The 24523-nt window shown below is 45.8% G+C and overlaps 1 protein-coding gene across 7 annotated transcripts in view; it reads left to right on the top strand.

The window, feature by feature from the left end:
* SNX29 (sorting nexin 29) overlaps nucleotides 1-24523 on the top strand; it is a 588023-nt gene that overhangs the window by 26502 nt on the left and 536998 nt on the right. For 4 of the 7 annotated variants that reach the window (XM_031657931.1, XM_031657930.1, XM_031657932.1 and 1 more), the window contains exons 2-3: nucleotides 7914-7975; nucleotides 11647-11699. In XM_031657931.1, coding sequence (XP_031513791.1) covers nucleotides 7914-7975; nucleotides 11647-11699 — 115 coding nt within the window. Of the gene's footprint in view, nucleotides 1-7913; nucleotides 7976-11646; nucleotides 11700-19852; nucleotides 20093-24523 lie in introns of those variants that run through there. The other 3 variants (XM_031657934.1, XM_031657933.1, XM_031657935.1) reach the window with 2 other exon arrangements.

The raw sequence follows: 24523 nt of genomic DNA, 5'->3' as shown, positions 1-24523 counted from the left end.
TCAGTGAGCTATGATCATGCCACTGTACTCTAGCCTGGGTGACAGAGCCAGACTCCATTTCTTAAATTTTTTTTTTTTAAATTGAGGTGAAATTCACAAAACAAAGAATTAACTGTTGTTCTAAAGCAAGCAGTTCACTAGTATTTAGTACATTTGCATTGTTGTGCAATCAGCACTCTTGTCTAGTTTCAAAACATTTTCATCACCCAAAGGAAACTCCATATCCATTAAGCAGTAGCTCCCCATCCCCCTACTGCCCCAGCCCCTGGCAACCACCTGTCTGCCTTCTGTCTATAGATTTCCTGTTCTGGTCCTTCCCAGTTTTGCAAGCGTGGCTAAGGTTCCCAGTTGTTCAGTGAAGGATGTCAGTGTGGTGTGTGGAAGGAGCACTTGCTTGAGAGTTAGGGAGAGCAGGGCTCAGCCTGCAATGCAGCATCTGCTTGACTGCCCTTGGGCAGAATTCCTTGTACAGAGTGGGCACTCAGAGAGCATTGCCCTTTTTTTCTTTTCTCGCTTGTACCTGCTTAATGTATTACAAAGATCTCACCAGGGAAATGTCTAGCATGACGTTGCCTCCACCGTGCTGCATGGAGAGGCAGCAAAATACCACTATTTAAATATCTGCACGGGCCAGGCATGGTGGCTCATGCCTGTAATCCCAGCACTTTGGAAGGCCCGGGTGGGTGGATCACTTGAGGTCAGGAGTTTGAGACCAGCCTGACCAACATGGCGAAACCCCATCTCTACTAAAAATAAAAACAAACAAACAAAAAAATGAGCCAGGCGTGGTAGGGGACACCTGTAATCCCAGCTACTCAGGAGGCTGAGGTAGGAGAATTGCTTGAACCTGGGAGGTGGAGGCCTCAGTGAGAAGAGATGGAGTCACTGTACTCCAGCCTGGGCGAAAAAAGCAAGACTCCATCTCATAAATAAAAAAAATATATATATGTGCGTGTGTGCATATATATGTGTGTGTATATGTGTATATGTGTGTGTGTGTGTATATATATATGTGTGTGGGCTTGACTAAGGGGCTTGACCTCTGTGGAATGGGAACCAGTTTACTTGGAGCTCCAGGGTTGCGAAGGTTAAAGAAGGAATATAGCCAGAATGCCTGGTTGCATCCTGCTTGTTTTCCCCTCTCCACATGCCAGGGGTCCTCTTTCACCCTTTCATCTCCCAGGGCAGCAAACACAGGCCTGGATTGAATTGCTTTGCCTGGGCTTTGGAGAGAAGGTAGCTCGTTGAAACGACTTCTGGGAGCCAGAGGTCTTGATACCTTGGGGTAAGGGTTGCCAACAATGATGATAATGATGGCTAATTTTATTAAATGCTTGGTATATACCAGGCACTATTCTAGGTGCACAATACAATTTCCCTCATTTCATCATCCAAAGAGGTAGGTTCTCTGGTGAGCCTGAAGCAGGGGGGTTAAGTAACTTGCTCATGATCACATGGCTGGTAGAGTAGGATTCTAACCTGGGCTATCCTGTTCTTAATTTCTGCTCTTTCTCTCCAGGAGGTCACTGTAGCTTGAATGGCAACCCCAGGCAGAAGGCTAGAGGTTTGTGGTAAAAATTAATGTAGGACTCAAAGGACTGTAAACATTAAACATTAAATCCTGAGAGTTCTAAACATTGAAGACAAAGGCCGGGTGTGGTGACTCACGCCTGTAATCCCAGCACTTTGGAAGGCCAAGGCAGTCGGATCACCTGAGGTCAGGCATTTGAGAGCAGTCTGGCCAACATGGTGAAACCCTGTCTCTACTAAAAAGACAAAAATTAGCTGGGCGTGGTAGCAGGCGCCTGTAATCCCAGCTACTTGGGAGGCTGAGGCAGGATAATTGCTTGAATCTGGGAGGCGGAGGTTGCAGTTAGCTGAGATGGTGCCATTGCACTCCAGCCTGGGCGACAGGAGTGAGACTCCACCTACAAACAAACAACAACAACAAGAAAACATTAAAGAGAGACCCAAGTAGGTGACTGATTTTCCCATGCACATGAGGTTTCTGAGTAGAGTTAGGGGGTGTCAGCTGACTGCATTTCTCAGACAGGTTTGTGAATCCCTGGAGGTATTCCCTCGGGTGCCTTTCCATTTTCTGTTTTCATTTTGATGATGATCTAAATGAGAAATAAAAAGAAGCCTATTCTTGTTCACCTGGTTGCTGGCTGGGGGCTGCCCCTGGAGATGAGGAAGCAGGAAGATGGGGTTTGATCGCTCCTGTGTGGCGAAGTGTTTGCAGAATTTGGAAGTGCTTGCTGAAATTGGAAGTGCTTGCTGAATTTGGAAGTGCTTGCTGAATTTGGAAGTGTTTGCTGAATTTGCAGTGGGCCACTGCTGCAGGTTGTGAAGGAGGTCGAGGGCGAGCAGGGCTTAGCAGCTGGCAGGTCCAGGATCCCATGGACTTGGAAGTGAATCCCTCCTCAGCCACTTCCCATGGGTCTGGTCCTGTAAAGGTATTTTCCTGAGTCGCAGTCCTCGCTACTGAGTGGAGCCGTTTTTTCCTTCTTTGTCAAGGATTTAATAGGTCATTTAATGACTTAGCCTCTGGTTGGGACTCAGTAGGTGGGCACATTCTTCCTGCTTCTCTCTGAGTGGCGGCAACATTTGAAGCTGGCAGATTCTTGTGGGCCCTGGCGGAGGTGCTGTATTCTCCACTGGATTCAAAGGGAGAAGGTAAGAAGGAGACTGGTAGCATCGATTGCTCTGCCTGCCTGTCTCTGCAGAGTTTCCATAGACTCTAGAGCTAGGAGAGCATGATCTCATGCAGAAACCAGTGGCCAAACAAGGGAAGTGACTGTCCCTATCACATGGCTAGCAAGCGGGCCAGGCAGGATGAGAGCTCAGGCCTTGTGACTTCCCGCTCAGTGCGCTCCACTGTTCCTCTCAGTTGATAAGCGGTCCTCAGACCACCTGTGCTCCCTGCAGCCTAGTAAAGCCCCTTCTCTCTCTCTCTTTACTTATTTATTTATTTATGAGACACTCTCACTCTGTTGCCCAGGCTGGAGTGCATTGGTGCAATCTTGGCTCGCTGCAACCTCCATCTCCCAGGTTCAAGCGATTCTCCTGCCTCAGCCTTCTGAGTAGCTGGGACTAAAGGTGCTTGCCACCACACCTGGCTAGTTTTTGTATTTTTAGTAGAGATGGGGTTTTGCCATGTTCGTGAGGCTGGTCTTAAACTCCTGACTTCATGTGATCCGTCCGCCTTGGCCTCCCAAAGTTGCTGAGATTATAGATTTGAGCCATTGCTCCCGGCCGACCCCTTTCTCTTAAGCTCATTCAGGGATAAGTTGCCACAGCTGCCCCTTCTGAGGTCAAGGTTGTCTCAGTTGAGAGCTGCTTGCCTGCAGAGAGACATCACAGCCAGGAAGTGTGAGCCTCTGGGTTGAGACCTGCACAACCTCGGGTAGTTTTTTTTTTTTTTTTTTTTTTGAGACGGAGTCTCGCTCTGTAGCCCAGGCTGGAGTGCAGTGGCCCGATCTCAGCTCACTGCAAGCTCCGCCTCCCAGGTTCACGCCATTCTCCGGCCTCAGCCTCCCGAGTAGCTGGGACTACAGGTGCCGCCACCTCGCCCGGCTAGTTTTTTTTTTTTTTTTGTATTTCTTAGTAGAGACGGAGTTTCACCGTGAACAGGTTTTTCTTTTCTTCCCCTCACCCCATCATAAAAAGAGGCTTTGCAGAGTAAGGCAGAGGAGGCTGCGACATCTCATCCAGAACAAGCAGTAGGGCAAAATACTCTTAAAAAAAAAAAAAAAAAGAGACCTGGAGGATCATTGTGCATTTCAGGAAGGGTAGGTGCTAAATCTTTGTTATTCAAGTGTGAAGGGAGTCAGCAGTATTAGCTCACCTGAGAGCTTATGAGAAACACAGAGTTGGCTGGGCGCGGTGGCTCATACCTGTAATCCCAGCACGTTGGGAGGCTGAGGTGGGTGGATCACAAGGTCAGGAGTTCAAGACCAGCCTGGCCAACATGGTGAAACCCTGTCTCTACTAAAAATACAAAAATTAGCTTGGCGTGGTGGTGTGTGCCTGTAATTCCAGCTATTCGGGAGGCTGAGGCAGGAGAATTGCTTGAACCTGGGAGGTGGAGGTTGCAGTGAGCCCAGATTGCGCCACTGAACTCCAGCCTGGGCAATGGAGCAAGACTGTCTCAGAAAAAAAAAAAAGAGAAATACAGAATTAGGCCCCATTTGCAGCCTCCTGAATCAGAATCTGCCTTTTGGGCTGGGCGCGGTGGCTCACGCCTATTATCCCAGCTCTTTGGGAGGCTGAGGCAGGAGGATCGCTTGAGCCCAGGAGTTCAAGAGCTGCTTGGGCAACCTCGTGAGACCCCGTCTTTATAAAAAATAAAAATAAATAAATTATCTGTGAGTGGTGCCCTATGCCTGTAGTCCCAGCTACTCGGAGGGCTGAGACAGGAGAGTGGATTGAGCCCAGGAGGTTGAGACTGCAGAGAGCTGTGATTGTACCACTTACTCCAGCCTGGGTGATAGAGTTCCTGTCTCAGAAAAAACGCCAGCAAACAAATGGCTGCTTTTTAACAAGATCTCCAGGAGATCTGTGTGGACATCAAAGTTTGAGAAGAACTGCATTACAAAATTTTTTTTTTTTTTTTTTTTTTTGAGACGGAGTCTCGCTCTGTCGCCCAGGCTGGAGTGCAGTGGCCGGATCTCAGCTCACTGCACGCTCCGCCTCCCGGGTTTACGCCATTCGCCTGCCTCAGCCTCCCGAGTAGCTGGGACTACAGGCGCCCGCCACCTCGCCCGGCTAGTTTTTTGTATTTTTTTTAGTAGAGACGGGGTTTCACCGTGTTAGCCAGGATGGTCTCGATCTCCTGACCTCGTGATCCACCGGTCTCGGCCTCCCAAAGTGCTGGGATTACAGGCTTGAGCCACCGCGCCCGGCCTACAAAATTATCAGTAGGGAGATGAAAGAGATTTTTGTTTTCTTTGTATATTTTTTCCCGATTTGTTATTATTCTATTTTTTTTTTTTTTTTCCCTACATGAATTGCTTTTACGATGAGAAAAAAATAACAAAGGCATTTCCAGTGCGGGGAACCCTGTCAAGTTTCCAGTTGATATTGCTCAAGGGCAGGTAGAGCTGTCAGGTCTCATACTTGGAAAAAGGAAGAAAGCAAGCCTGACTTTTCTATTCTGGTGTTAGGGAGGGAAGACCAGAATCCAAACCCTGGATTCTGGAACAAAGAGCGTTTGATTGATAGAGACAGGTGTCAAGAGGTGTCAGAGGACCTTGGCCAGATGGGTCTATAGCCATCCTGAGCAATGCCTTGAGATGCCTCATGGCTGGTGGGAATGGTGTCCAGGCTATTCTTGATCGAAACCTCTGCCAGAAAAAAATACTAATGGTATTTTTTTGAAGAGTCAGTTGTTTTACTGTGTGTCTGCTGACTGGTTTTATCACTAGGCCTGGAGGTAAGGCGGGATCCTTGGTATCATGGTCCTAACACAGGCTTTAGAGGTCTTGAGTCAGGATTACTGTTTAACCAATTAGTATTAAAATTTCAACAGAGTCTAACCCCATTATCATGGCCCACATGATCCTATGTGACTGGTCTCTGCCTGCCTGTTTGATCTTTCCTTCCGTTTTTTTTTTTTTTTTTTTTTTTTTTTTTGAGATGGAGTCTGGCTCTGTTGCCCAGGCTGGAGTGCAGTGGCCGGATCTCAGCTCACTGCAAGCACTGCCTCCCGGGTTCACGCCATTCTCCTGCCTCAGCCTCCCGAGTAGCTGGGAGTACAGGCGCCCGCCACCTCGCCCGGCTAATTTTTTTTGTACTTTAGTAGAGACGGGGTTTCACCGTGTTAGCCAGGATGGTCTCGATCTCCTGACCTCGTGATCCGCCCGTCTCGGCCTCCCAAAGTGCTGGGATTACAGGCTTGAGCCACCGCGCCCGGCCTCCTTCTCTTTATAGAGGGCTCAGCTCACATGTCACCTGTGCAGAGAGGCCCTCAGGGGCTGCCTTGGCTAAAGCAGCCTTCTTGCTTCCTCCCTATCCCATCACTGTCTTTGTTTTTTCTTCCTAGTATGACTCTAACACTTTTTCGTTGATTAGTTTATTTTTATACTATTTTTTTTTGTTTGTTTTTGAGATAGGGTCTCACTCTGTCACCCAGGCCAGAGTGTAGTGGCACGATCTCAGCTCACTGCAACCTCTGCCTCCCGGGTTCAAGTGATCCTTCCACCTCTGTCTCGTGAACAGCTGGGACCACAGCTGTGTGCCACCATGCCCGGCTAAATTTTTTGTGTTTTTTGGTAGATACAGGGCTTCGTCATGTTGCCCAACCTGGTCTCAAACTCCTGATCTCAAGCAATCTGCCTGCCTCAGCCTCCCAAAGCGTTGGGATTACAGGCGTGAACCACTGTGCCCGGCCTTCTAGTAGGATTTTTAGCTCCATGAGAAGATGGCTCTTTTACACCATTTAACTTGTATGTCCTCAGCTCTTAAAACATTGCCTCACACACACTAGAAGTTAAATAAATCCTGGGTGGATCAACACACACAGTCAATTGACTTCTCCCAGCTTCAGCTTTCCCATCTGTGTTTGGGATCCTGGCTTGTAGGCTGGATGTGAAGATGAAGGGAGATATTGCATGCATAGTACTCAGCTTGGTTCCTGGCATGTAGGATGCGCCCAGCATATGGTGGTGGTTGTTATCAACCAGCTGGCCCTGGCTTGACCTGGAGGAATCACTGACCATCTCTGAGATAATGCCCTGCTGCTCCGCCCCGGTGCAGCCTACGTAGAGTTGCCCAGGACAGAAGCAGCCTGATGGCAATTCAACGCCTGCAGTGTGAAGCATCTGTCCTTACAACCTGAATTCCAGTATCCTTTGAAGTCAGTGTGCTCTGTGACTGGTGCATCATAGTCCGTGGCTTTGTATCTTGCTTGGAGTCACTGGGCCTCTTGTGGAGATCAGGTGTGGCTCTGACAGCTGTCCGCCTGGTGTTTTCAAGTGCACTTTCCCCAGACCTTCTGAAATGGAAATTCAGTATATGTCATGTGTGTCAGTTGGGAATGCTTTTGGCTGCAAGTAACAGCTCAATGTGCCGTGGTGTGGACAAATATCGTTATTTATTTTGTGAGAGTTAGCTTGTTTCTAGTCTTGGCTTACCAACTCAGTGATATCAGGGCTGGTGTCTTTGTGACTCTCTAGGTCTTTCTCTCAGGCTCATGACTTCATGGTGGCAAAATGCTACTCGGGCTCCACCCAACATGTCTATGATTGAGGCATGAAGGATGGAAGACAGAATGATGCCCTTCATAGCTCTTCTTTCTATCAGAAAGGAATGACTTTCCCAGAACTTTCCCAGTACACTTCTGCTATCTTCTCATTGGCCAGACCGCTTAAGTTCAACCTCAGCTGCCGAGAAGAGGAGTAATCAGGTTTTACAGCTTGGATTGCTGAAGGCGGCATGGGAAAAGGATGTAGGAGATGATAGTGAGAACAGCCAGTGAGCAGTTCCCACTGTACTGGGAAACTTGTATTTTATTTCAGGCTGCTGGTTGATAACTGGGGGCAGTTTTGATTCCCAGGGGACATTGGCATTACATGGAAACATTTTGGTATGACTCAGGGGTTTGTGTGTGCTAATGCCACGTAGTGTGTAGAGGCCAGGGATGCTGCTAAACATCCTACAATGTCAGTAGTGCCAAGGGATGAGAAACCTTTAGACCACTGTAGACATGTTGTTCAGATTTGGGGAAAATTAGTTTACCTGTTTTCCTTTGATGCAGTAACAGGCAATAGCCAAACTTCATTGTAATGATACAGATTATTGGTACCTAGTCGTGCTATTGATTTGGTTAAAGATCAGTTGTAAAGGACTGGTCTAGTTGGGGACAGCCGTGTCCGAGTGTCAACGAGAACTAATTAAGCCTCATTGCGTTTTAGGATCACAGAACAATGACAAAAGACAATTTCTGCTGGAGCGACTGCTGGATGCAGTGAAACAGGTAAGCAGAAAGCACACATTTGCCTTTTTGGTCGAGTAATAGTGTCAGATAATTAATGTAGGTCATTTCTTCCCTATAACATACACAGACTAACTCCCACTTTATACTTGGGAACAGTGAAGCGATCTAATCGTTTTCCCCAGGAAATGATAGAGCAGTGAACCCGGTCAGAGTTGGGTTGGAGGAAGTCCTGTGTCTTGAATTTCGAAAGCCCTCTAGAGGACCCCCATCCTTCAGTGATGTCCCTTCAAGAAAGGCACTGAGCTGGGTGCGGTGGCTCACGCCTGTAATCCCAGCACCTTGGGAGGTCAAGGTGACCGCATCACTTGAGGTCAGGAGTTCCAAACTAACCTGGCCAACATGGTGAAACCCTGTCTCTACTAAAAATACAAAAATTAGCTGGACGTGGTGGCAGCCACCTGTAATCCCAGCTATTTGGGAGGCTGAGGCAGGAGAATTGCTTGAACCTGGGAGGTGGAGGTTGCAGTGAGCCGAGATTGCCCCACTGCACTCCAGCCTGGGCAACAGAGTGAGACTTTGTCTCAAAAAAAAAAAAAAAAAAAAGGGCATTGATGTGGGTTTCAAAGTCCCATTGTCTCATTTCCAAGCAGTTGTGTTTGAGGGCATCTCTGAGGGGTGCAGAGGTGGTGGTTTGGAGTTAGGATCCCTGAGCACAAGAAGGCTAGGACAAGGAGGAAGGAGGCCACGCCTGGGGTCCTCTGCTGCTGCCCCCAGCTGTGTGGACACTCCAGGTGGCTTTGCTGTGATTGATGTGATGCTGTTTCTGATGCTTGACTCTGGCTGGGCTTGGAAGCAAGCTTGGATGTGAGACTGGAATCTGCTTGCTGCATGTACCAGATGCATGCTACTGTTAGCTGTCACTGATCACACCTCCACTGTGTGCCAGGCTCTCTGCTGAGCACTTTATATTTAATCCTTCCAACAACACTGTGAGATTATAGTTCCTGCAGTTGGTTTCATTTTACAGCTGAAGAGACTGAAACTCAGAGGGATCCAATAACTTGCTCAAGGCGTCGTAGTTAGTAAGCGGCAGAGCTAGGATCCAAATCTGGGAATTCTAGGAGCTCACTTTTTGGAAGGGGCAGTTGACAGTTATAATTATGTGTGTAATTACACTGTAGGGAGGTAAGTACTGTAATAGGGGTGTGTGTGAAATTTTTTTATTTTTTTATTTTTTAGAGATAAGGTCTTGCTCTTGTCTAGGCTGGAGCACAGTGGTACCATCATAGTTCATTGTAACCTCAAACTCCTGGGCTCAAGCAATCCTCCCACCTTGGCCTCCTGAGTGGCTGGGACTACAGGTGCGTGCCACCATATGTGGCTGGGGTGTATGTTGAGTATTGAAGTGAGCCCAGAGAATGCAGTATCTATGTAAGCCTTGAGGCGTTGTGTGGTAAGAGGGACACAGGCTTTCTGCTCCGACGTAGTTGGAATTAAAGGTAGCTTTACTTCTTCAGCTCTGTGTGTACAGGGACAGCTCACGCACCCTCCCTGAGCATCTCTCTGCTCTTCTGTAACTGGGTCACTTAATCTGTGTATGGCTTCTGAGGGAATTGGCTTGTTAAAGTAGGTAAAGGGCCTGGACAGAGCCTGGTCCTCTGTTAACATGGTAACATCTGGAGCCCATGTTATTAGCTTATTCTTTCTTTGCTGCAGAAATGGAAAATATAATAAGATGAGGAGGCAAGATGAACCACTTTAAAGGTAGCAGAGAGAAATAAAATGGAGCTTATGCCCAGAGCTTCTGCTGCTTTTTTTTTTTTTTTGGATGGAGTCTAGCTCTGTCGCCCGGGCTGGAGTGCAGTGGCGCAATCTCAGCTCACTGCAACTTCTGTCTCCTGGGCTCAAGTGATTTTCCTGCCTCAAACTCCTGAGTAGCTGGGACTACAGGTGCGTGCCACCACACCTGGCTAATTTTTGTATTTTTTAGTAGAGGTGGGATTTCACCATGTTGGCCAGGCTGGTCTCGAACTCCTGACCTTGGGTGATCAGCCCACCTCGGCCTCCCTTACTGCTAGGATTACAGATGTGAGCCACTGCGCCTAGCCTGCAGTTATTATTATTATTATTATTATTATTATTATTATTATTGTTATTTTGAGGGTTAAAGTGTTGCACATGACTTTTTTGCATGACTTTCAAAAATAAATTTTATTGATGTATAATTTACATATAATAAAATATAGCATTTTAAGTGTACAGTTTCATGTGTTTTGACAAATATATCATTTAAAATTATATATATACACACACATATACACATACACACACAGATACACACACACACATACAATGTAGTAGTTTTCATAATAAGTTTAGGAACCCTGCAAGCCTGCTACCCATAGCAGCGATTCTATACCTTTAAAAGAAAAAGACAGTAGTAGGCCAGGCATAGTGGCTTATGCCTGTAATCCCAGTGCTTTGGGAGGTTGGAGCAGGAGGATCTCTTGAGGCTAGGAGTATGAGGGCAGCCTGGGCAACATAGTGAGAACCCTATCTCTATAAAAAATAAAAAATATGAGTTGGACCTGGTGGCACGTGCCTGTAATCCCAGCTACTTGGGAGGCTGAGGTGGGAGAATTGCTTGAGCCCAGGTATTTGAGGTTACCATGAGCTATGATGGCACCACTACCCTTCAGCCTGGTGACAGAGCGAGACCCCATTTTTTTTTTTTTTTGTTAAGAAAATTAGAATAGTGGATAATGGTGATGGTTGCTCAACATTGTGAATTGAAATTTACACCTAAAGATGGTTAAAATGGCAAAGTTTATGTTATCTATATTTTAATTTTACCAATTCAAAAAGTAGCCTGCAGGGTCAGGTGCCGTGGCTCATGCCTGTAATCCCAGCACTTTGGGAGGCCAAGGTGGGCGATCACCTGAGGTCAGGAGTTCAAGACCAGCCTGACCAACATGGAGAAACCCCATCTCTACTAAAAATACAAAAATTAGCCGGGCATAGTGGCACATGCCTGTATCCCAGCTACTTGGGAGTCTGAGGCAGGAGAATCACTTGAACCCGGGAGGGAGAGGTTGCGGTGAGCTGAGATCGATCCATTACACTCCAGCCTGGGCAACAAGAGTGAAACTCCGTCTCAAAAAATAAAAAATAAAAATAAAAAAGAAGTAGCCTGCTTTCATTTTTACCCACCCTCAGTAAATGGTCATTCCACACAACCCAATGACTCGTATGAGGCTTGATTTGTACTGCTGTAACGTCATAGCCAGTCACGACAACTCTGGGGCTTGTCCAAAGGGGCCCATTCAGCGCAGGTTTGTGGAAGTTGTAATTATCTCCCGCGAAGCGCTCTGTGTGGTAGACAGTCAGCTGCCGACAGGCAGGAGCAGCTTCCTGGATAATGCACAGATGGCCGTGTGCTTTTGTTTTTCTGTTAGCAATGTTTTCCCACAAGGCTTGCTTTTGTACAAGTGGGAGATAAGGGTTTCCTTTAAGTGGCAGCTTCAAGGCTGAGGTGTGCACCTTCTTAAGTCTTGTGCTGATACCCAGGGGACAGGGACGTCCTCACTTGACGTGCAGAGCTTCTGGTCCCGTGTCCCCTCCCTGACCCTTAAGCCCTACGTGGGCTGTTGTGTGACGTTTTGAGTGTCGCATCCCAGCAGCTGATCTCAGCAGCTTCTTTTTCTGTGCAGTGCCAAATCCGCTTTGGAGGGAGAAAGGAGATCGCCTCGGATTCCGACAGCAGGTAAATATGTCACTTCTAAAACCATTGACCATCGAGCTTGAAAAGGCGGCAGAAGGCGGCCGGCTTCTGTGCTCTGCCTCTGCAGCCAAGAGGTGCAGCGCTGAAATTTGAGTCAACCGTGGACTCTCTGTGCGGTGACTGCTCATCTCCCACACTGCACGTTTTCCATAATTCTCTTTCTAGGAATCTATTCGGAGGGAATTATTCGAGATACCTTTCCATATAAAATTATTTTCAGGGTAATTAATAATTATGAGAACTTGGATGCCTAAATACCCAATAATTGGGAAATGGTTAATAAAATATAGTGCGTTAATGGGGTGGAATGTTTTTTTTTTTTTTTTTTTGAGGGAGGGGGGCTCTCGCGGTCGCCCAGGCGGGAGTGCAGTGGCGGGGTCTCGGCTCACTGCAAGCTCCGCCTCCCGGGTTCACGCCATTCTCCTGCCTCAGCCTCCTGAGTAGCTGGGACTACAGGCGCCCACCACCGCGCCCGGCTGATTTTTTGTATTTTTAGTAGAGACGGGGTTTCACTGTGGTCTCGATCTCCTGACCTTGTGATCCGCCCGCCTCGGCCTCCCAAAGTGCTGGGATTACAGGCGTGAGCCACCGCGCCCAGCCGGTGGAATGTTATATAGCCATTAAGAGTAATGTTTATATGGAATTTGTTTTCAATGGAATGTTTTATAGCCATTAAGAGTAATGTTTATATGGAATTTGTTTTCAATGGAAAAATGCATGGGTAATAATTTAGAAATTACATATATAGTAAAAAGGCATATGTTGTAAAAAGAGCAGGATCCGAAATTCTATGCATATGGAGTGGTCCTAGCTATGTTAGATAGCAACTCTGGCCAGAACACACTGAAATGTGGCCTAAGGTAGCAGTAGGGGTAAGAATACTGGGAATATTGCTTTCTGGTATTTTTCGCGTTTTTTATTGTGATCATGTGTTCCTTTTATGATAAAAAATAATTCCTAAAAATGGGCCAGGTGCGGTGGCTCATGCCTATAATCCCAGCATTTGCGAGGCCGAGTCAGGTGGATCACCTGGTTCGAGACCAGGCTGGCCAACATGGTGAAATCTCGTCTCTACTAAAAATACAAAAATTAGCTGAGTGTGGTGGTGCACGCCTGTAGTCCCAGAGACTTGGGAGGCTGAGGCAGGACAATCGCTTGAACCCAGGCTAATTTTGGGGAAAATTAAGGATTTAGGAGGTGGAGGTTGCAGTGAGCTGAGATCGCGCCACTACACTCCAGCCTGGGTGACAAAGTGACACAGGGTGAGCCTCTGTCTCAAAAAATAAAATTTGGCTGGGTGCAGTGGCTCATGCCTGTAATCCCACCACTTTGGGAGGTTGAGGCAGGTGGATCACGAGGTCAGGAGTTCGAGACCAGCCTGGCCAAGATGGTGAAACCCCTTGAGGCTTGATTTGTGCTGCTAAAAATACCAAAAATTAGCCGGGCTTGGTGGCGGGTGCCTATAATCCCAGCTACTCAGGAGGCTGAGGCAGGAGAATTGCCTAAACCCAGGAGGCAGAGGTTGCAGTGAGCCGAGATTGTGCCACTGTACTCTAGCCTGGGTGACAAAGCAAGACTCTATCTCAAAAAAAAAAAAAAAAAATTTCCTAAAAATGGCCATTGACATTCACGACCCAGGAAAGGCTGACATCATGGCATAAGCTAATAACATTGGCTGGAAGGAGACCCATAGGCCACATAGGGCTTGGCAAAGGTAGGAGACTCGCAAGCATCCAGTCCTTGCTGCAAATGCGTTGTGAGCTCAGTCAGAGCTAATTTGTGCTCTGCAGCCCCTGAGGTGGCAGGAGGGAGATTCCTGCATGGGAAGGAAAGGAAAGGGAACTTGCTTGCTCAACGTTCATCTCATCCTGGAAACTGTTCATGTCCCCCACACTCTCACCGTAGCCCACCCTGCCGTGTCCATCGTTCCTTTTTCTGTCCTTTCCTACTGTAAACTTTTAACAGCCATGAGCAAAGCATGTAGACCTTCCTGGAATAGAGCCATGTGGATGATTCGAAACTGGCACAGATTTAAAGTGATGCACCCTATTATCCGTGCCTTCTCTGCTTATGTTTTCTCCATTGCACGTATCACCATCCAACTAACTATATATACATTCGGCTTTTTAATTTTGCCTATTATCCTGTCACTATAATGTCGGCTCTGTGCAGGCAGGTATGTTTTGCTGTCTTGTTTACAGATGTTTTCTAGTGCCTAGAAGCATTCAGTAAAGATTTGTTAGCCAGATGAGTGTGTATTACATTGTACTGTAGTCAGGTGTTCAAATATCTGTGCCACCACGAAGCTTGTGAGATTGGAAGGCAGAAAGGGTGTTTCTCCATTTATTTTTAAAAATTTTACTTCTCAGTGTTTTACACAAGCACTTTGTGCCTGTCGTACATTAGATTCTCAGTATATGTTCGTGGCATTAGATCATTAGACTCAATGATCAATTTAGTCCTTCCTGAGGGCCTACTATGGGGCCTGGCCTTGGCCAGGGATCCAAGGTCCGCTTGCGTCAGAATCACCTGGGAGGCTTATTGATTAATGATGCAGTGTCTAAGTCCTGTCCTAGTTGTATTGGAGCAGGATGTGTATATGTGCATGAGTGTGTGTGTGAATGACTGAAGCCGAGGAGCTTGCTGAGAATTTGCATTTCAACAGGATCTCCAGGTGATTCTGCTGGACAGCAAAGCTTCCAGTGCAATCACTGTTCCAGGGCCTGGGATGCAGAGGTCATTAGGAAAGACTCCTCTTTCCTGACCCGGTTGGTTTGTCTGTGTTTATGTGTGTGTATGGGTGTGTGTGGTGTGTGTGTGTCTAAGTATCCATGACTTCTTGACCACTTTTCTTCATTACCGTGCTGTCCGCTTCCTGAGAGAGGCAGTCCTGCTTGGAATGTTAGGTTAACGTGTTCTTACACAGGTGGAGTATCCCTCATCCAAAAACCCACAATTCAAAATGCTCCAAAATCTAAAACTTTTTGAGTACCAACCTGATGCTCAAAGGAGATGCTAATGGAAGCCAGTTGGATTTTGGATTTTTGGATTAGGCTCACCTAACTGGTAACTATATAATGCAAATATTCCACAGTCTGGAAAAACCTGAAATCCGAAACATTTCTGATCCTAAGCATTTTGGATAAAGAATACTGAACCTATATAATAGAATTTGCTACCATAACCTTTGTTACAGAAAATGTTATGTTTTGTAGTAGAATTGAAAAAGTTAATTCCTTCTGTGATAACTGTCGTTTGTGGCTAAAAGGAGTATGCTGCTTACTATTACTAATAATAGGCCAGGCACTGTGGCTCATGTCTGTAATCTCATTGCTTTGGGAGGCTGAGGTAGGAGGATTGCTTGAGGCCAGGAGTTCAAGGCCGCGGTGAGCTACGATCGTGCCATTGCATTCCAGCCTGGGCAATAGACAGAGACCCTGTCTCTAAAAATAATAATAATAATAGCCAGGCATGGTGGCTCATGCCTGTAATCGCAGCACTTTGGGAGGCCAAGGCGGGAGGATCACCTGAGGTCAGGAGTTCGAGACCAGCCTGACCAATGTGGAGAAACCCTGTCTCTACTTAAAATACAAAATTAGCCAGGCATGGTGGCACATGCCTGTAATCCCAGCTAGGCAGGGAGGCTGAGGCACGAGAAGCGCTTCAACCTGGGAGGTGGAGGTTTCGGTGAGCCGCAATTGCTCCAGTCTGGGCAACAAGAGCGATACTCCATCTCAAAAAAAAAAAAAAAAAAGTAATAATAATAGTTATAGTTTGTGACTGCCTTTGCTACATTTTATTTATGTTGATTCTTAGTCCTCAGAAGGAGCAGAGGTATTATCCTTTCTTTTTTTCTTTTTTTTTTTTTTGAGGCAGGGTCTTCCTCTGTCACTCAGCCTGGAGTGCAGTAGTGTGATCATGGTTCATAGCAGCCTCAACCTCCCAGGCTCAAGATCTTCCCACCTCAGCCTCCTGAGTAGCTGGGAGTACAGATGCAAGCCACCATACTTGGCTACTTTTTGTATTTTTTGTAGAGATGGGGTCTCACTATGTTGCCCAGGCTGGTCTCGAACTCGTGGACTCAAGTGATCCTCCCACCTTGGCCTCCCAAAATGTTGGGATTACAGGTATGAGCCATACTGTGCCTGGGTTATCCCTTTTTCACTGATGAGAAAACTGATTCAGGCCGGGCGTGGTGGCTCACGCCTGTAATCCCAGCACTTTTGGAGGCCGAGGCGGGCGGATCACAAGGTCAGGAGATCTAGACCATGGTGAAACCCCGTCTCTACTAAAAATAGAAAAAATTAGCCGGGCGCAGTGGTGGGCGCCTGTAGTCCCAGCTACTCGGGAGGCTGAGGCAGGAGAATGGCGTGAACCCGGGAGGCGGAGCTTGCAGTGAGCCGAGATTGCGCCACTGCACCCCACCCGGGGGAAAAAAGAAAACCCCCGCCCCAAAAAAAAAAAAAAAAAAAAAAAGAAAACTGATTCAGAGAGGCAAAATGCCATAGCCTAGGTTAGACATTTTGAAAGGGCTAGAGTTCCATGATTTGTTCTTTCTCTGGTCTTACCTTGGAAATGTACTTGGGTAAAGGTGGCACCACCTTCATGTTGGAAAGGCCACATCATTGTCCCTATTCTGTGAGAAAGTTGAATCTCGGCTGGACGCGGCAGCTCACGCCTATAATCCTAGCCTTTTGGGAGGCTGAGGCAGGTGAATCCCTTAAGGTCAGGAGTTCAAGACCAGCCTGGCCAACATGGCAAAACCCTGTCTGTACTAAAAAAATTAGCCGGACATGGTGGTGCCCGCCTGTAATCCCAGCTACTCGGGAGGCTGAGACAGGAGAATCGCTTGAACCCGGAAGGCAGAGGTTGCAGTGAGCCGAGATTGCACCATTGCAATCCAGCCTGGATGAGAGAGTGAGACTCCGTCTCAAAAAAATAATTAAAAAAAAAGAAGAAAGTTGAATCTCAAGAGGGAAAGTCAGCGAACATTTAAAAATAACTTAGGAGGACTGACAAGATAGATGAGTTGCCTCCCTTCCTCACCGCTGGTAGCTGACCCGACCCTGGAGTTGAGGTCAAATCCACTTACTTCCCTCCAGCTCCTCTGCTGGCCTGCGGTCCCCATTACCAGCATCTCACAGGATGGCCGCTGCAGCTCTGGGCTCTCCCCATTTGTTCTTCTCCTGCTTCTACCACATTGAATGCAGAATGCAGATTCCCTCACCTCATGCTCCCTTGAAACCTCCCAGCTGCCTTCTCTTTGCTCTTGGGAGAAAGACCCACATCCTTAACACAGCCTGGAGGCCTCACATGCTTTCCCCTGCTCTCTGATCCAGCCATCTGCCCTTTTTCTCCTTTTGTTTTTAAAGCTTTTGACTACTTTTTCTTTCTTCTTTTTTTTTTTTTTTTTTTTTTTTTTTTGAGATGGAGTCTCTCTCTGTCACCCAGACTGGAGTGCAGTGGCGTGATCTCGGCTCACTGCAAGCTCTGCCTCCCTGGTTCACGCCATTCTCCTGCCTCAGCCTCCCGAGTAGCTGGGACTACAGATGCCCGCCACCATGGCCAGCTAATTTTTTTGTATTTTTAGTAGAGATGGGGTTTCATCGTGTTAGCCAGGATAATCTTGATCTCCTGACCTCGTGATCCACCCACCTTGGCCTCCCAAAGTGCTGGGATTACAGGCGTGAGCCACTGCATCCGTTCTGCTTTTCACTACTTTTTCAAGGAAATTTTTTTCTTTTTCTGAGATGGAGTTTCGCTCTTATTGCCCAGGCTGGAGTGCAGTGACGTGATCTTGGCTCACCACAACCTCCGTCTCCTGGGTTCAAGCGATTCTCTTGCCTCGGCCTCCCAGGTAGCTGGAATTACAGGTGTGCACCACCATGCCCAGCTAATTTTGTATTTTTAGTAGAGACGGGATTTTTCCATGTTGGTCAGGCTGGTCCTGAACTCCCGACCTCAGGTGATCCGCCCGCCTCAGCCTCTCAAAGTGCTGGGATTACAGGCATGAGCCACTGCACCCGGCCTGGATCATTTTTGACTTACAAAAATGACAGCTTGTTCAAAATAGTTAAAAACAATATGTTTCTAATGCCTCTCCTTTTTAAAACAGAGTGTGCAGATTTCAGGCTCAGAGCTGTCCTCTGGCCATGGCAGAGAGTCAAAATTTATTACTTAATTGTATTTAGTTTTTTTTTTTTTTAATTTGAGATGGAGCCTTGCTCCGTTGCACAGTTTGGAGTGCAGTGGTGCAGTCTCTGTTCACTGCAACCTCCACCTCCCGGGTTCAAGTGATTCTCTTGCCTCAGCCTCCCTAGTAGCTGGGATTACAGGTGCGCGCCTCCAGGCCTGGCTAATTTTTGTATTTTTTAGTAGAGACGGGGTTTCACCATGTTGGTCAGGCTGGTCTTAAACTCTTGGCCTCAAGTGATGCACCTGCCTCAGCCTCCCAAAGTGGTGGGATTACAGGCATGAGCCACCGTGCCCAGCCTACGTTTACCTTTTTTTTTTTTTTTTTTTACTTTTTTTTTTCACTTTTTTTTTTCATTTACTTTTAAGGCTACTGTTTTTATGTCATATGATGCTAGTTTTCCATTTACAACTGTGATGCAGCTTTCCATTTTTTAAATTTTAAAATAATTTTTTAAACATGTGTATGTAACTGAACAAAGTGAGTCAAATTCAAGACAAATAAGTAAATAATAGCACATATCCTTACGTCGAAAAAAAGCTGTCAGGGTGGACGAATCATGTTTCGAGTAGAGACGGTGCTAGCAGAACAGAGCAGACCGTTGCTGGATTTGGGAGCCTAAATGTACACTGTATTATTGTGCCAAAATACAAAATCCAAAGTGGATGTGTGCGAGCATGTTTCTGTATGTGTGTGTATGTGTGTGAAATATATATGTATATATGTGTATATATATGTTATATGTGTGTGTGTGTATGTATATTTGTTTGTGAGAGACGGACACTGTGAGATGCAGCCGTCTTCACATGGAACATAAAACAGTATTGACATTAGGGGAAATGCAGGCGAGACTTGTTTTTTCCTTCAGATGGAGTCCTGAGAAGCTTCCCGAGGAGGAAGTGGTGGCAGCCGCTGACTCTGAAATGCGTGCTTCTCCTCTTTACTTTCTGTTGGCAATGTTTTCTAGCTCTTTTTTTTAACCTAGGAACAAAGACTCATTCTTGTGGTTCATTGAAATTATTCCACTTTCTTTCAGTCAGACTGGCCTGTGAAGCAGCTTTAAGATATCTTTGGAATATTTTCCCTTCTAGAAATAATGGCCCAGGAGCTTTGTAGGCCCTGTAAGTTACCTCAAAGACTACACACGTGATTGTTCCGCCAAGGCGTCTTTGTCGCATATGGAATCAGAGGACGTAATCTGGAAGTTTTCCCTTTAAATTTTGAACGGGAACAGTAACGGAGGCAGTGGAATCAACGTGGGCTTTGGAGCTTGGCGTTTGAATCCTAGGTTTGCCGGTTCTGAATTGTGTTGCGATTTTGGGCAAGTTTCTTTCTTGCACCTGAATTTCCGCAACTCTGAAATGGGTAGTATAACGGTATTCACTTCAGAGGGTTGTTATGAGTCAGTTCATGTACAGCGCTTAGAACACTGCCTGGCAGGTAGTAAGTTTCCAGTAATTATTAGCTGTTGTGATTTTCATTATAAGGATATGTAAGGTGTTTTGACACTTGGTAGATGTTTACCACACACTCACACACTGGATCTCTTTGCCATATGGGTGGCAGTGAGTTGGCTTCAGGTATTGATCTGCATTTAGAAATGGTTAATTTTGGCCAGGTGCGGTGGCCTGCACCTGTAATCTCAGCACTTTGGGAGGCCAAGGTGGGAGGATCACTTGAGCCCAGGAGTTTGAGACCAGCCTGGGCAACATGGCGAAACCCCCTGTCTACAGAAAAAAAAAATTAGCTAGCTGGGTGTGGTGGTGCAGGCCTGTGGTCTCAGCTACTCAGGAGGCTGAAGCGGGAGGATCACTTGAGCCTAGGAGGTCGAGGCTGCAGTGAGCCATCAACTCACCACTGCACTCTAGCCTGGTTGATGTGAGTGAGACCCTGTCTCAAAAAAAAAAAAAAGAAATTCCTCTTTTTTGTGAACTTTCAGGTGACTGTCAGAGGAAATCATAGGAGAGCATTTCTTCTCCCTTCAAAGCATGCGAGAAAGAATGATTTGTTTTGGTGTTTTTTTTTTTTAACCTGCCGAGGAATTAGAATCAGTTTTGGACTTTTCAGGAAGCTAAAAACCAAAACCAGCTGCCCTTTGTTGTTCCTGATGTTATTCTTAATGCAGTTGAAAACTGTCACGTGTATCCCCCAGAGGACTTACGAAACGGAATGGTTTTTTCAGGTATTTTTTTCTCTTTTAAATGTCTCTGAATGTTTGTCATGTGAGTTTTATGTTCCCTGCGTCACAAGTTTCTTACCAGCCTCTAACTAATTTGAGGTGTTGACTGGATGTTACGATTCTTGTCATCCTGGTCAAAAATCCTGGGGTTCATTAATTGGATTCTCCCCCTCCCTTACCCCAAGTACTTTATTTCTACTCTGAGACTCTGTACTAGACAGTCCATATTGCATACTCTTTTATTTTACTGCTTGATTAAATGAATTGCTTGGGGTTTTTTTTGAAAAAAGATTATTTCTAGCAATGGGGAACCTCTAGGACGTTTAACAAATCTAAGCCCATTTTTATATCTGAATTTTTTTTTTTTTTTTGAGACAGGGTCTCACTCTGTCACACAGGCTGGAGTGCAGTGGTGTGATCTCGGCTCACTGCAACCTCCACCTCCTGGGTTCCAGCGATTCTTGTGCCTCAGCCTCCGAGTAGCTGGGATTTTAGGCTTGTGTCACCACACCCAGCTAATTTTTGTATTTTTAGTAGAGACGGGGTTTAACCATGTTGGCCAGGCTGCTCTCAAACTCCCGACCTCAGGTGATCCATCCTTCTTGGCCTCCCAAAGTGCTAGGATTATAGGTGTGAGTCACTATGCCTGGCCCTGAGCCTATTTTTATATCTGAATTTTAATTAATATTTGTCTTATTTATATTGATAGTTGTTGAGAGCACTGCCTAGGCCATAGTAAACAATATGTTAGCACCATCATCATCATTGTCATGAACCTGACAGTGGGGAGACGTGGTGAGCATGGGGTGTGAGCTTTGGTGTCAGACATACTGACCTTCATGCCTACTTCAGCCACAAATCACCAGTTACCAGCTGTGTAATTTTGGACTGACCTAGCTCCTTTAAGCCTCTCATGCACCATCTGGAAAATCAGATGATAATAATGATACTCACTTCCTAGGGTTATAGTCAGGATTAGCTGTAATAATATTTGCTTGGGACACCCAGTAAGAACGTAATAAACTCAATACACTTTTTTTCTAATGATTAGACATACCTGTGTTTTTTGACAATTACTAGTAACTGAAGGCTAGAAGGATTGCCTCATTAATTCCTTCATTCAACGGCTATTTATTTGTAGAGCACTATGTTGGCATTGGCGATGCAAATTGGATGAGATGGTTGCTGTCTCCAAGAAATTCAAAATTGAATCTGGGAGTTGGACATGTAAATTGTGGACAATTATGGTGACCTGTAATAAATATTAGTTGTCATAGAGGTGACACCAGGGTTGTTAGTGGTCAGATAGGTGGGATAGGAATTTTAGGCAGAGGGAATAGCAGATGTGAAGGTGCAGGGATGTGGGGCACAATGGTGGGGTGTGTGGATGAGTGTTGTTTGGTTTGGGAGACAGGTGGGAAGTCAGCAGGGAAGTATTTGAATGCCATCACAGGGAAGTATTTGAATGCCATCAGTTAGGGCATTATTTCTTTTTTTATTTTTGAGACAGAGTTTTGCTTTTGTTGATCAGGCTGGAGTACAATGACGCAATCTTGGCTCACTGCAACCTCCGCCTCCAAGGTTCAAGTGATTTTCCTGCCTCAGCCTCCAGAGAGGCGCCCGCCACCATGCCTGGCTAATTTTTGTATTTTTTGTAGAGATGGGGTTTCACCATGTTAGCCAGGCTGGTCTCAAACTCCTGACCTCGTGATCTGCCTGCCTCAGCCTCCCAAAGTGCTGAGATTACAGGTGTGAGCCACCGTGCCTGTCAGGGTATTATTTCTTAAACTTAGGCCATCATGTACCATTTTCACCATTTTTGCCATTTCTGTGTTCCATCTGAGCCAGAGGTTGGCTTGAAGTGGAATTCCAAGGCACTGTCTACTGTGGTCTGGGTCTGGTTATATTTTTTCCTGACACATATAAATGTTTATCTGTGTTCCCCTAAAATCATGTCATGTACTGTGAACCCATAGCATGGTGTGGTGCCAATTGGTAAAAAAGAAAGACAGAAAATGACACAGTCAGATTTGCATTTCAGGGAGATAGCTTCTGCCCAGGATGCATGGGTTGGGGTGGGTGGAGGTGGGTGGGGTGAGACGGAGTCTGGGAGAGCCAGGGTTGGAGGGCTGAGTGAAGCGGGGACTGGGGAAGAGACAGGAGGATTGAGGTTCAGGACTGAGCCTTGATGAGATTCAGTGATTACTCGAATGTGGAGGCTGAGAAATAATGCCATGGATCTACTATGGAAGCTTTGCTCAAAACGGCAAAGCCAAATAGCCAGCAAACATGTATTAGGGGAAAAAAAGACACTGAAATTCACTAGTAGTCAAGGAAATGCAAATTAAAGCAACAGTGAGCTGCCTACTTTTCACCCACCAGACTGACAAAATCTCAAAACAACAGTCAAGATTATTGTTAGTGGCCAGGCACGGTGGCTCACGCCTCCAATCCCAGCACTTTGGGAGGCTGAGGGGGGTAGATTGCTTGAGGCCAGGAGTTCGAGACCGCCTGGTCAATGTGGTGAAACCCCGTCTCTACTGGGAAAAAAAAGAAATATATATATATATATATATGTATTTATATTTATATATAATATATAATTAGCTATATATATATTTTTTTTTTAGCAAGACAGAGGACAAAAGGGTGGTCTCATGCACTGCTGGCCAGAAAGCAGGAATGAAAATAAATATATATTGGTTTTTAAATTTTTTATTTTTATTTATTATTTATGTATTTAATTTTGAGATGGAGTCCCGCTCTGTTGCCCAGCCTGGAGTGCAGTGGCATGATCTTGGCTCACTGCAACCTCTGCCTCCCAGGTTGAAGTGATTCTCTGTCTCAGCCTCCCAAGTAGCTGGGATTACAGGTACGCACCGCCATATCCGGCTAATTTTTTTTGTTTTGTATTTTAGTAGAGACAGGGTTTCACCGTGTTGCCCAGGCTGGTCTTGAACTCTTGAGCTGAGGCAGTCTACCTGCTTCAACCTCCCAAAGTGCTAGGATTACAGGCATGAGCCACTGTGCCTGGCCTTTATTTTATTTTTATTTATTAAGAAAATGTTTTTAAAATGTTTTTAAAGATGGATCTCATTATATTGCCCAGGCTGGCTTTGAACTCCTGGCCTCAAGTGATCCTCCTTCCTCAAACTCCCGAATAGCTGGGACTCTAGGTACATGCCACTGTGCCTGACTGAGTTCTTATTTTTTTAAAGCAAGCTTTTGATTTGAATTTTTTGTTCTCCCACGCTGTGGACTTTGACCAGACTTGGAGATCCCGTTGGCAATTGGCTTCATGTGATTTTTCGTTTCTCATTTATTCATGTCTGCATCCAGGGGCTCTTGTTTTTCTCCACTCCCTTTTTCCCTTTTGATTTACCGGCTCCTTCAGCAGATTCCTTCTCAGTGCCAGCACCTGTTCCTGATTTTGACATTCCTCATCTGCCAAGAGCATCCAGGCAGCATTTGCATCTAGACCAAGAGCTGGAGATCTGTCTATGCCAGGGTGGACAATTATTGTTTATATTAGTAACATTTGAGAATTATCAGAGTCAGGCGTGGTGGCTCATGCTTGTAATCCGAGCACTTTGGAAGGCCGAGGTGTGCAGATCACCTGAGGTTGGGAGTTCGAGACCCACCTGACCGACGTGGAGAAACCCTGTCTCTACTAAAAATATGAAATTAGCTGGGTGGTGGCGCATGCCTGTAATCCTAGCTTCTTGGGAGGCTGAGGCAGAAGAATTCCTTGAACCCGGGAGGCTGAGGCAGAAGAATTGCTTGAATCCGGGAGGCAGAGGTTGTGGTGAGCCGAGATCACACCATTACACTCCAGCCTGGGCGACAAGAATGAAACTCCGTCTCAAAAAAAAAAAAAAAAAAGAAAAGAAAAAGAAAATCATCAGAAATTATGATTTACCATTTAAAGATAGGTTATTTTTCCATTTTCTGGTTCCTCTGTACAAAGATTAATTTGATTCTTTGTATATACCTTTCTGCTATTCTCAAACCTTCACACTTATGGTACCTTGAAAACTGCTGCCTTGTGAGTTATCACTGTTGCCAAGCATGAATTTTTTTTTTACTTTTTGATCAACTATTTTATTTTGGGGAGAGGGGGAGGGTCCCTTTTTTTCTGTCCTATATGTTCTCCTTCCCTTTGGGTTGCTTATGTTAATGACCAAGAATTATTTGTTCTATATTTTCCCATGCTTACACAATTATTTACAAATAAAATAGCCATGTATATATATACACACATATATAGCCTTTATTGCCATTGTTTTACAAAAATGGAATCATACATAGTGCTCTGCATTTTTATTTTTTCTCTTGGTACTCCTGTGTTGAAACATTTCCAAGGTATAGTTCTTTTGGAGACAGTGTCTCACTCTGTCGCTAGACTGGAGTGCCATGGTGTGATCTTAGCTCATT

Source organism: Papio anubis, chromosome 18 (genome assembly GCF_008728515.1).
Source record: "Papio anubis isolate 15944 chromosome 18, Panubis1.0, whole genome shotgun sequence".
NCBI classification, from domain to species: Eukaryota; Metazoa; Chordata; class Mammalia; order Primates; family Cercopithecidae; genus Papio; species Papio anubis.
The sequence above is the reverse complement of the archived record's forward strand: the minus strand, read 5'-3'. Positions and strand labels throughout refer to the sequence as shown.